General features: G+C 38.9%; 2 protein-coding genes across 2 annotated transcripts; both read right to left on the bottom strand.

Moving 5' to 3' along the window:
- Positions 1-606: 606 nt before the first annotated feature.
- On the bottom strand, positions 607-2,974 carry LOC114466507 (thyrotropin-releasing hormone receptor-like). The gene is made up of 2 exons (XM_028451975.1): positions 2,198-2,974; positions 607-987 (listed from the first exon to the last, which is right to left on the bottom strand). Exons 1-2 carry the CDS (start codon positions 2,972-2,974, stop codon positions 607-609), a joined length of 1,158 nt encoding a protein of 385 aa, XP_028307776.1.
- Positions 2,975-9,138: 6,164 nt separating this feature from the next.
- Positions 9,139-11,805, bottom strand: ocstamp (osteoclast stimulatory transmembrane protein). The gene is made up of 3 exons (XM_028451974.1): positions 11,768-11,805; positions 10,177-11,155; positions 9,139-9,423 (listed from the first exon to the last, which is right to left on the bottom strand). Exons 1-3 carry the CDS (start codon positions 11,803-11,805, stop codon positions 9,139-9,141), a joined length of 1,302 nt encoding a protein of 433 aa, XP_028307775.1.
- Between the last annotated feature and the right edge of the window lie 798 nt (positions 11,806-12,603).

Raw genomic sequence — 12,603 nt, 5'->3', positions numbered from 1 at the left:
GCATCAAATTCGGCCCGCAGAAGAAAGTCAGAAACACAGAAAATATGAATCATAGTGTAGAAATACCAAGTCATTCAGTTGTAGATATCTCAGCACTTCCAAATACTTACATTCAATCAATAGCCACAATATTTGCCAGGACTCACAGATTGATGGCAATCATTTTGGATTTTGTCTGTAACTTCCATTACTTTTCATGTTTTAATTTTTAGGGCAGAATAATTGCTTGTTTTACCGCCTAAAATTTCCGGTCTACTTGAAATCCAACTGGTCCGTATTTGACCCTTGAACTACAATGAGTACGACACCCCTGATCTAAGGTATAAAATCATTCTAAAAATGCTTTTATGGTGTTTTTTTTTCATTAAAAAAGTGCACATATGTTGTTTAATGGTAATACATTAAACACATTTTTTGTTATAAACATTTCCACTACAGGTACACTTTAACTACCAAAGGCGCTGGTTGTGGAAAAAATGTCCAATGTGATAGAATTTGTTGGATAAGACAAAAACGGTATTGAAAATAAAAAGATCATTAGATTTAGAAAAGTGAGACTCCGCCTCCCCTGACTACATCTGTCCTGATTAACCCTACCTGACCTGGTTAAGAAATGCCGAGCGTGCTTTCTTCATCGTCATTGTTGGGTCTTTTATGTCCGACCTCCTCCTGCTCCGTGATTGGCTCGTTGCTCTCATGTGACGAGTTCTTCATGACGCAGTAATACGTGGGCGCGCTGCTCTGGTTCTTCTTGTGACGCTTGCTGCACTTACACAGCTGTTTGAAGGCCAGGCGGAACTTCTGAGACATCAGGTTGTAAACCACGGGGTTGATGGCGCTGTTGGTGTAGATGCACATGCGGCAGAAGAGCAGGAACCACGTGTTGTGGATCGGCGGATCCACCACGGAGTTGACCACCACCAGAGTTCTGTAGGGCATCCATAGCACGGCGAAGAGGGCGACCACCACCACTAGCATCTTGGTTATCTGTTAGAGAAGAAGACCAGGTTAGCACACTTAGCACAGATGCTAAACATTAGCACACTTAGCACACTTAGCACAGACTATAAACATTAGCCCAGTTAGCACGGACGCTAAACATTAGCATACTTAGCACAGATAGAGCTAAATATTAGCGCACTTAGCACAGATGCTAAACATTAGCACAGTTAGCACGGACGCTAAACATTAGCATACTTAGTACAGATCGAGCTAAACATTAGCTCACTTAGCACAGACATAGCTAAATATGACCAGGTTTCCTGCTTTGCTCACATTATGCTATATTTTCTTATCATTTTATTTTAACATAATAACAGAACCTCCCATTGTTGGAAAAATGAAAGTATGATTTGATCTTTTTTTACTCCAATCATCATCGTCATCCTTCTCCCATCACACTAGCTCCTTGTCAGAGTCTGCTGGAGTCATCGAGCGCTAGGCGGGGGTACACCCTAGACAGAGAGCCACTTCATCATAATTACTTCATACTAATCTAATCTAATCTAATCTAATCTAAATGTAATCTAATCTAATCTGATTTGATCTATCCATCCATCCATCCATCTTCATACCCTCTTATTCCCATTTTATCAGGGTCGCGGGGGTCTGCTTGTGCCAATCTCCGGCTCTCATAGGGCGCTGGGCGGGGGTACACCCTGGACAGGGCGCCAGTTGATTTGATCTAATCTAATGTAATATGATATTATCTAAATTTAATCTAATTTCATCTCATCTGATCTAATCTGATCTAATCCAATCTAATATAATCTAATCTGATCTGATTTGATCTAATCTAAATGTAATCTAATCAACCCTGATCTCATCTGTATGTAATGTAATGTGATGTAATCTAATCTGATCTAATCGGATCTGTTCTAAATTTGATCAATTTGATGTCATCTAATATAATATAATCTGATCAAATCTACGTTTAATTTAATCTAATCTAATCTAATTGTACTTAATATGATCTGATTGAATCTGACCTAATCTGATCTAAATAGTTCTAATCTATTCTGATTTCATCTAACCTAGTTTAAATTTGATCTAATCTAACATAATCCAATCTATGTTGTTCTACTTTAGCTCAACTTTTCTTCTCATATATTTTCTAGACTCTTATTTAATCTGGTTGTATTTGATCTTATCTGTCCTATAGTCTCTTGTTGTTATTCCACTGGTCTTTCTCCAGTACCTGTTTCCTAGCAGACACGGCTCCCTTGCAGGACTTCCTGGTGCTGTTGGCGTGTCCGTGATGAACCGATCCTCCACCTTCTGGGTCGTTGAGGTGCAGAGGAAGAGGACTCATGAACAGAATCCTAGCGATGAGCCCGTAGAGGACGGTGGCCAGGAGGAGAGGGATCACGTAGAACAGGGTAAAGTCCATGAAGTAGACGGGCATGTAGAGGCTCCTGGACACGCGATATCCACACGTCACCACCACGCCGTTAGCGTAGAGCGTTTCATCTGTGTCCACCAGGAATAGCCACAGGGTGCAGTAGAGGGAGGTGAAGATCCAGACCCCAGCGATGATCTTCTTGGCTCTCGACACCGTGCACAGGGACTGGGCTTTGATGGAGTGACAGATAGCGATGTAGCGTTCGATGGTGAAGGCCGTGATGGAGCACGATGAAACGTTGATGCCCAGGTACTGGAAATACGTGATGAACAAACACCCGGTGTATCCATAAACCCAGAACGCCACAACGTCAGAGATGTTTGGTAGACCAGCGGCTAGCAGCACGATGAGGTCTGCTACGGCTAAGCTAACCAGGTAGCAGTTGGTGGGGGTCACCATGTGTTTGGTGCGGAGAACAATCAGAACCACCATGATGTTTCCTGCTATTCCAACGCCACAGATGAGCATGGTGAGGAAGATGGTGATGACCTGCTCCTCCAGAGGCTTCACAGGCACCTCCGTTAGATTCACCACCCGAGGAACGTCCTGGAACACCGTCGTGTTGTTCTCCATCATCTTCATGCGCTAAAAATCTGATTTCTGAAGGGAAGAATAAGTCAAATAGATTCGAAATTTACAGATTCAAATGCTCTTAAACATCGCTACGAAAGACTGTGTCGGAGTGAACAAAATGTACAGATGTTTCTTCAGTGTTGTAGCACATTTGTTTGATTTGTTGTGAATATTCAAAAAAAAAAAACAACTCAGAGGCTTGTTGTAGCGCCACCTTTAGGACGATTGGCCTGTTTTTGCAGCTGCGGTAATTTAGGATGGGATTGAACTTTTATGCAAAGTTAGGGGATTTTTCACACAAGAAGAAGAAGAAGAAGAAGATCTCATATGATATTAGCATTAATCATACATTTCTGACTTATTTTGTAGTGCTTAGTAATGTTAAGCATGTCTTTAGTCAAACAAACCAGCATCAAAGCTGTCTGAATATATAACCAGGATGTTGTGCAGAAAGACGCTCCGCCCCCCTCCCCTCCCCCACCGCCACCTGGAACTTTTTAACCTTAAACAGAAGAATATTCAACAATATTCTACAATTTGATAAAATAATAAATAATAAAAAAAATAAAGAAAACCATGAAAAAAACTCAATGAATCAAAATAAAACAAATCAGTGCTTTCATCTTTTTCAGGCGCTAAAATTCAGATTTCTGAAGGAAAGAATTAAATAATGAAATAGTTTTTCTGTGTGGAAAAAAAAGTATATCAGAATAAAATTTGTTTGGCCAAGTTTGGAATTTGCTCTGCATAACAATAATAATTATAACAATAACAACCAATAATGATAATAAGTAAAATAATATCAGTTAACAATAATGCGAGTGAACAGATACTCCTGTCATCTTAAGCTGAAAATATAAATATAAGCTAAATATAGTGCATTAATATTAAACACAATGTACATGGGGAAAAAAGGACAACAGAAATGCATAAAATGACTCCAGAAACACACAAATGACAGAAAATCACAAAAAAAGCAGAAGCAATAATGGACAAAGATGACACCAACAACCCAAAACAACATCAAAAATACATTAAATGACACAAAAATGCACAAAAACAACAAAAATACAGAAAATGACTCCAAAAACACAAAAATTACAGAAAAATGACTGAAAAGCTTTAAAATAACATCAAAAATGCACAAAATACAATCCTATTAAATGTACTCATATGATAATAATTATATAATAATAATAATAAAGAGTATATGTGTGTGTGTGTGTGTGTGTGTGTGTGTGTGATGCTCACCATCACTGAGTCAGAAGCAGCTTCTTCTCTGTCAGGTTTACAATATACAGTATACAGTCCTCAGGTTGGACCATCACTGATGCTATCATCATCATCATCATCATCATCCTTTTCTCTTGCTCTCTCCCTATGCTCCTCCCCCTTTCTCTCCCTCTCTCTCTCTTTGACCATTTCATTCACTGTGTAACGTATAAAAACAGCACTTAGAGCTCTAAAAGCATCGTGCTACGACACAAACCTATGATTAGTGAATGAAAACCAGCAGGAAGTCTGTGTTTCACCTTTACGTCTGAGGCCTGATTGGTCGTTTTAATGTAATTGCACTAAATAAGAGTGTTGTTTAGATCTTATCTACTTTAGTGCTGAGGAGCTTCCTGCCAAAGGCCACCAGTTGGAATTAAAATGGAAGAAACGCAGACAGACATCATCAGGTTAAAGGAAGGATTCCTCTCCTCAGGCTCTGTTGACAAAAAACGATCCTGCCCTAAAATCTCTGCTTTTATCCTGAAATCAGTTCGAGAAATGTTCCAATTGTAGGAAACATCCTGCACAAACAAACGTTCACTGCTGTGGGAAAACTTCACTTAAAAAATCACATTCTTCATTTTGGATTGTTGGAGAAAGACTAATGCAAGCACCCAGCAAGGCATCAAGCCCGGGAATTGAACCCAAGGCCTTACTGTAGCGAGGCAGAAGTGCTAACTACTAATAAAGCACATAATCACATACAGTACAGTTTACTATTTACTTTTTAAGAACGAAGAAACAACAAGCTCACCAACAAACATCCTCTATGTCACGGAGCTAATTAGCATTAGCACATGTTAAGATCACCTGTAGCTTTACTAATTCACTAACTCACCTGTCACCTGTGTGCAGCTGTTAGCGTTTCAAACACCTGAGTCATTTCATGTCATTACAACAAGTTTACAACATTCCACGCACTTCGGTCTCAAAAAATTCAGAATTTTTTACCAATTGTTCTGTAATTATTCAATATTCACACTGTAAATGTTTAGTTTGATCTGATGAACACTTTTTGAGATATGGACAATTTAGTGTCCTTATTTTTCTTCCATTTTCAGATTTGAATATCTCACTTCTGATACCATACCGATATATTGACGATATTGTATAAGGTCGATACCGATATCGACCATGTACGATATCAGCATGAATCATACATTTATGACTTATTTTGTGGAGTTTAATGTTAGAAAAGGTTTGAGTGGTTTTAGTCAGAGAACAATAGTCAGCATAAATACTGTAGGGATGAGAAATACTGACCCATTTATTATTAACCAATGAGTTACAGATATTTTAACATTAAACAGAAGAATATTCTACAACTGAATAAAATAAATAAAGTAAACCCAGAAAAAAAATTAATGAATGAAAATAAAACTAAATAATGCATCAGGAAATAAAATACACAAAAAGACAAAAACACCAAAAAATGAGTCCAACAACACAAAACAACAATAAAATTACAATAAATGACAGACACAAAACATTTTAATTTTTCATATCATATCAGGAGTATTTCCTATCATGAGCCCTACATCGTATTTCATTTTGTATCGTGAGTTAACTATTTCGTTACAGCCCTAATACATAGAGACGTATGAGGAGAGGAGAACATTAAACAGATCTGCTCATGGTTTGATGTTAATGACAGTGTTTGAACAATTGTGTTCAGCTTTATTGTTGTTAACGCTGTGTGTGTGTGTGTGTGTGTGTGTGTGTGTGTGTGTGTGTGTGTGTGTGTGTGTGTGTGTGTGTGTGTGTGTGTGTGTGTGTGTGTGTGTGCAGCTGATTTAGGTCAAATTAACATTTCTATGAACCTTTAGGAGAAGCAGCTGAGATCGAATCTGGAGTTTATTTTATTATAATGACACACACACACACACACACACACACACACAATGAATAATGCATAAGTCATGTGATCTCCACAGGCTGCAGGATTTTTAGGCGTAAAAAGTCAGGAGTAAAAATAGATAACGATTATTCTTGGATGAGATCCTGAAATAAACTTCCTCTGAAGCTGCTGCGTGTTTAGTTTTTTATATTATAAAAGATAAAGATAAGAAGATAAAGGGTTTATTTAAGGGGCAGGGCTGGGTGATAAAAATAGACTTCTGAATTATGGGATGTGTGCAGAAGCAGCTGGATGTGATTCATCAAAGTCACCTGAGACTTTAATAAAGCTGAGAAATGAGGAGAAAATGTGCTGAGGAGGCATTTTACAAAGCGCCGTAGTGGCATCTAGTGGGAGGGAAAGGAAACCTGGGGGAGAGGTAAACATCACTCAGTGACCTTTACATGGACATTAACATGTTCAGCAAGGTGTGTGTGTGTGTGTGTGTGTGTGTGTGTGCGTGTGTGTGTGTGTGTGTGTGTGTGTGTGTGTGTGTGTGTGTGTGTGTGTGTGTGTGTGTGTGTGTGTGTGTGTGTGTGTGTGTGTGTGTGTGAGAAACACATTGCAGGGTTGCACTCGGAGGCAGTGAGCTGCGAACACACACACACAAACACACACACACACACACAAAATAAACAGTGCAGGTGAGTGCACTAATGCTCCAGTTTTTCACTTTTTTAACACCTACACAGAGTTTTGTCTTCAAACCAACTCAGATCAGATCAGATCAGATCAGATCAGATCACAGCTGCAGGTGAATATTTGAATCTAAACACACGCTAACATTTACATAAGGTCACAGCACCACACTACTGTGAGGTCAGAGGAAAGGAAGGAATACATGTTGACAGACCTGCACAAATCTGTTTTTTTCTCACAAATATTCAACAATTTTGATTTATTTTCAATGTAAGAATGTAGATTATTGTTTATTTTCTGTTCAGTTACAGATACAGCAGATATGTCAAAAAGATATTCACTTCTGGAAGAAAGTATGAAAATGTGTAAGTTTTGAGTATGCTGAATCCATTTTTAATGTGATCATTGAAAAACAAACAGTTCCCACTCAAAATCAAGAAATCCAAGATGGCCACCATGCCGTATTGTTCTATATGCAAGATATAATACTTTAAGCCATTTGATCACAATCCATGTTCCCAAAAATCAACATTTTGCCACAAAGATCATGTTTCTACGTCAACCAGAACTGAAGTTATGGTAAGATTGAAATTTGTAATATGGATGGCAGCCATCTTGGATCATGCTCTGAACACAATTTACTGTATTTTATGACATAATATTAAATCCCTTGACCTATAATTCTTATAACCTATAATTCACCACTGGGATCATTCTTCTATGTCAAATAGAACCAAAGTCATGACAAAATATCCAAATTGGCAATACTGATGGCGGCCATCTTTGATTTTTTCATTTTAAGGAGGGAACCATTTGGTTGCCAGCGTACTACCCATAAACAATGGATTCAGCTCAACTTAAAACCCACAAGTACACATGGCAAGGCAAGGCAAATTTATTTGTATAGCGCATTTCATACTCAAGGCAACTCAATGTGCTTTACATGATAAAACATTCAATTGTTTAAAATCAATAAGAACATTTAAAATCATCAGTAAAATCAATTAAAATCATCAATAAAATCAATTAAAATCATCAGTAAAATCATCATTACATCAACAACATGACCATAAATCTCTCAATCATATGCAGTAGAGAAAAAAAGTTCCTTTAACTTTGATTTAAAAATGTTCACATGTGATGCTGACTTCAGCTCTGCTGCAGTTTGTTCCACTTCTTTGCAGCATAACAACTAAAAGCAGCATCACCATGGTTACTGTGAACTCTGGGCTCCACTATCTGACCTGTGTCCATAGATCTGTGAGACCTGCTGGGTTCATACCTGACGAACATGTCACTGATGTATTCTGGACCAAACCCATTCACACATTTATAACCAGCAGCAGAACATGTTCATGTTTTCTTCCAGAAGTGAACACCTTTGCCTGATGTTGATACATATCTGACGGACTAATAGTACTGACATGCAGTGACTCGCATTGCACTGAATAATCTCTCACAAACTGTGATGCATGCTGGGAAACTAACCCCAGTTGCAGGTTCTCTGTATGTCGCCAACATAAAACTTTCATTATTCACTCTTTCCATAATCCAGTTCAGAGATTAAAACGTGTTGGTGTTTAACAGACAGGGTTCAGTGTTTGTGCGTCTTTACACAGTCTGTGATTTACTGGGTAACATCAGCCACCAGAGCGTGTCAGCGCACTGTTTAAGGTAGAGTAAAGGTCCCTTTGGAGAGCTCTTCTTCTCTGTTTCATTGTCTACTACCAAACCACAGAGTTGGAACTGTCGGCCCGTGCGGTGGCAGATCATCAACATCTTTAACTTTTCTGATGTAAAAATCTGCTAAATGATCTAAAAATCAGGCTGAATGTTTCACTCCAATAGAAAACAATGGGATGTTTACAGACAGTGGGGCCGTGTGACATCATCAATCACATGATTACAAGATGGAAGAACACAGGCTCTAAAACTGTAAAGTGTTTTTAAAAGTTAATTAAATGAAAATGGTGCATAATAATGTGTTTTGTTAGACATAGATCTACTAATAAGAAGATTTTAGACACATTTGTATAAACAATGGAGGATCCCTTGAACACATTTAAAGACTAACTTAAGGGAAAATAAATCCATATAATTAATTAAACTAAGTATTAAAGTCTCCTGCTGGCCTCTATGTGAGCTTGATTCAGACTCAAACCACATCTTCTCTCACTCAAAGTGTCACAAAACTCAACATATCCTTGTTTTTCTTCATCTTTCCAACTTTCCCTCTGTTTCTCTGCTTGTTCTTTGATCTGGAGATAAACTCCAGCGTTCCTATAGTTCCTCAGAGGCTGTGGGTCAGTGGCTCAGATAACAGGAGGTGAAGAATAAACTTCATAGTCTCAGATCAAACGAGGCCTCCTGATCTCTCCTCCTCCTGCTCCCTGAAGAACGATGCTGAGATGTTCCTGCGGAGCCTCTTGGCGTAAACCTCCAGGAACACCAGACAGTAGGAGAGGATCCAGAGGAAGCCCAGCAGAAGAACCACTCCTGGGTTGGGAGGAGACGTGGTCACGTGGCAGAGCTCCGGCTCAGGGCTGAAGTCCCACCTGTAGTCCTTGTGGAAGCTGGTGAGTTCTCTGGAGTAGCATGATTTAGGGAGGAGGCAGAGAACAGGAGGAAACCAGCTCACCTGGAAAACACAAAGACTTAGTCACTAAAAAGTTCTCTTTAATGGATCCTCCATTGTTTTTAAAAATGTCTTTAAAATGTCCTTATTAGTAGATCTATGTCTAACATATTATTATGCACCATATTCATTTAATAAACTTTTAAAACTACTTTACAGTTTTAGAGCCTGTGTTCCTCCATCTTGAAATCATGTGATTGATGATGTCACAAGGCCCCACTGCCTGTAAACATCCCATTGTTTTCTATTGGAGTGAAACATTCAGCCTGATTTTTACATCATTTAGTAGATTTTTCAGTCAAAATCACAATTTGTGCTGCTTTTAGTTGCTCTAAAAAAAAAAACAGGAAAAGTTAACGATGTCGACGTAAACCTCAGTGAGGGTTCCTTTAAAACTGAAATGGTGTCATTTAGGTTTGTGTTTATAAAACTACATCAAATGTTAATATTTAAATTCAGATTGAACATTTTAGAGTTAACATTTAATATTTAACATTTAGATTTAACATTTAAATTGAACATTTAGATTCAGATTTTACATTTTAGATTTAAGATTTAGATTCAGATTTAACATTTAGATTTAACAACAATCAACATTATATTTTTTCAAGAAAAAAAAAATATCACAAATTTTACAAATATGATTGTAAATCTAGTTTTTTAAATGTGTTTTGTTGCAAAAAGTTGCAGTTTATTTTTCTCATGCACAACTTTACAATTGACCCATAAATGAGAAGCTGAATGAGAACTTTCTACCGTGTAGTCGACGCTGATGACTGCAGACGTTGGAGGGAAGTCCATAAACCATGGGACGATGATCTGGACTATGTGATAAACGATGTAGTCCATCAGGAGGAGGAGGAGCATGGAGACGTAGTGGAGGGTCACCAGGAACAGGGACAGGAAGCTTGACGTGACCTCCTGACCTGTGACCTCACAGCTTGGTCTCTGACCTCCATCTGGAGCTTTTCTCTGGACCAGATCTTTGTTTTGGACCTGAACCACCATCAGGTAGGACTTCAGGTACCGAGCTGACTCAACAATGAGCAGAACCACAAACACAGCAGCCAGGACGCGGTTGGACATCAGTTTGTAGTCCTTCAGGACGCTGGTGGCCTGAGAGAAGTCATCTTCTATCTGTGAGATCATCTTCTCCAACCTGCTCCTCACCTGGGACACATCCACACGGGTCACATGGTTCAGTGTTCTCAGAGTTTTGACCATGCTCAGGTCTTCTCGTTTCACTCTGATCACCTCATCCACCAGGTCCTGTCTCACCTGGTTCAGAGGGTGGGACGAGTTTAGCAGAGTCCTGGTGAAACCTTCTGCCGTGCACTTGAGCACTCGAGTCACCGCACCCACATTGAGGGAGATGTTTGGGACAACGTTCAGCACCAGGACCATGATGGAGGTGGACAGCAGGAGCTTACGGCCCTGCTTGGTGCAGACGGTGGGCAGCGTGAGGGTCAGCACACATCGTAGAGGGTGAGAGAGGGAGGTAACCAGGAACAGGACCAGGCTGTGGACGCAGGACGTCTGCAGGGAGGCCGTGTGCTGGTACCTCAGGGTGTGGGACAACCAGTGATGGAGGAGGAAACCAGTGACCACGGAGAGAGTGAAGCACAGACACAGCAGAGTGAGGAGGTCCCTGCCCCATGGAGCTGGAGAGGAGTACACCCCCCACAGGTGGACAAGGACACCACGGAGAGCCTGGTAGGAGGAGCGGAATCTGCTCCTGGAGGAGACACACGCATGAAAAAACTAAACGGAAACACTCCAAATACACAAAACGACTTCAAACGTACAAAACGAAACAAAAATACAGAACAACAAAAAAATGACATAAAAAAAAACACATACCGACTTCAGACGTACATGATGACAACAAAACAACGATTACTAACAGTCATTTAAGCTCACGTGAACATAGAATATAATGACTTTCTTTCCTGTGGTAATTAATGCTCAGTTGGTGATTATTCTAAATGTTAATGTAAATGTTGATGACGTGGTCCTCGGTAAAGTCTTTACGCTAGAGCATCCGTACAATAAAGTTTCTTGTTTTGTCCCAAATATTTTCACGTTTGTTTTCAGCGCAGTTTGAAACTAAACTGAGACGAATCAAATGGTCAACCTTCTTATTGAGCACTGATAAACCAGTGGATTTATTCTAATATTAAACAATATCACCAAATCAATCTTTGTGCCATTTCATTCTAAAAAATAATTTTACAATGTTAGGACTGATTTTGTACGGACAATAACAATTTTCAAAACAACAAAAGGATTTATGGGAGAAAAATACATTACAATACATTGACGTTAAAAATAAAGAATTGAAACTGACCTTAAAGGCAGAAGGAGCCTCTGTGAGATGGATTTCATCCTCTGTGAATAAAGACTTCAGAATAAAAGAAGTGATCACATGATACAAAGAGGAAGTGTTTGTTCATCACCGACAACTTCCCTCAGAAGAATAGAAATAAACATGAACAGTAGGTGTGTATGACTCATATGGAAGAGGAATGACACACACACACACACACACGAGGTTACAACACGTGTGACTGACAGCAACATGACCTGAAGGTGGTTGAACATAGACATGAACATTGAAGAACAGTCATGTGGAGACAGGACCATCTATAAGGGGGAATAAATGATGGTCTATTGTTCTATGAATCTGTGATAACCACATTTATTTATTCATCTGAATAATATCCACTGTTATCCAGGAACGTTTATTATTATTATTATTATAATAGTCATCTTAAAGATGGAAATCCTGGTTTTAATCACTAATAAAATGGTTCAAAGTGGCCAAAAATGGTGGAAAAGGAGGTGAAATGGGATTTTTAAAAACACAGAAATTGGTTCCGGACAGAAATTAGTTTAAAATGACAAATAATGGGCATGACAAATGATGAATGTGGTTAAATTGGCAAAAATAATTATGAAATATGGTGAAAAGAGGTTAAAAGTGACAATAATGGGTCAATATATGTGACATTAGGTGAAAAGTGCTGAACATGTTTGGAAAGTGGAAAAAAATGTGCAGAAAAGGCATTAAAATGTGATGGAGAAGTGTCAGAAATGGGAGAAATGTAGCAAAAATACATTAAAAGGAGCAAAAATATGGCAAGAAAAATGATGAAAATAGTTTAATAGGTTTCTTGAAGGCAC

Source organism: Gouania willdenowi, chromosome 7 (assembly GCF_900634775.1).
Source record: "Gouania willdenowi chromosome 7, fGouWil2.1, whole genome shotgun sequence".
Taxonomy (NCBI): Eukaryota; Metazoa; Chordata; class Actinopteri; order Blenniiformes; family Gobiesocidae; genus Gouania; species Gouania willdenowi.
Note: the sequence above shows the minus strand (reverse complement) of the source record. Positions and strands in the feature narration are given on the sequence as shown.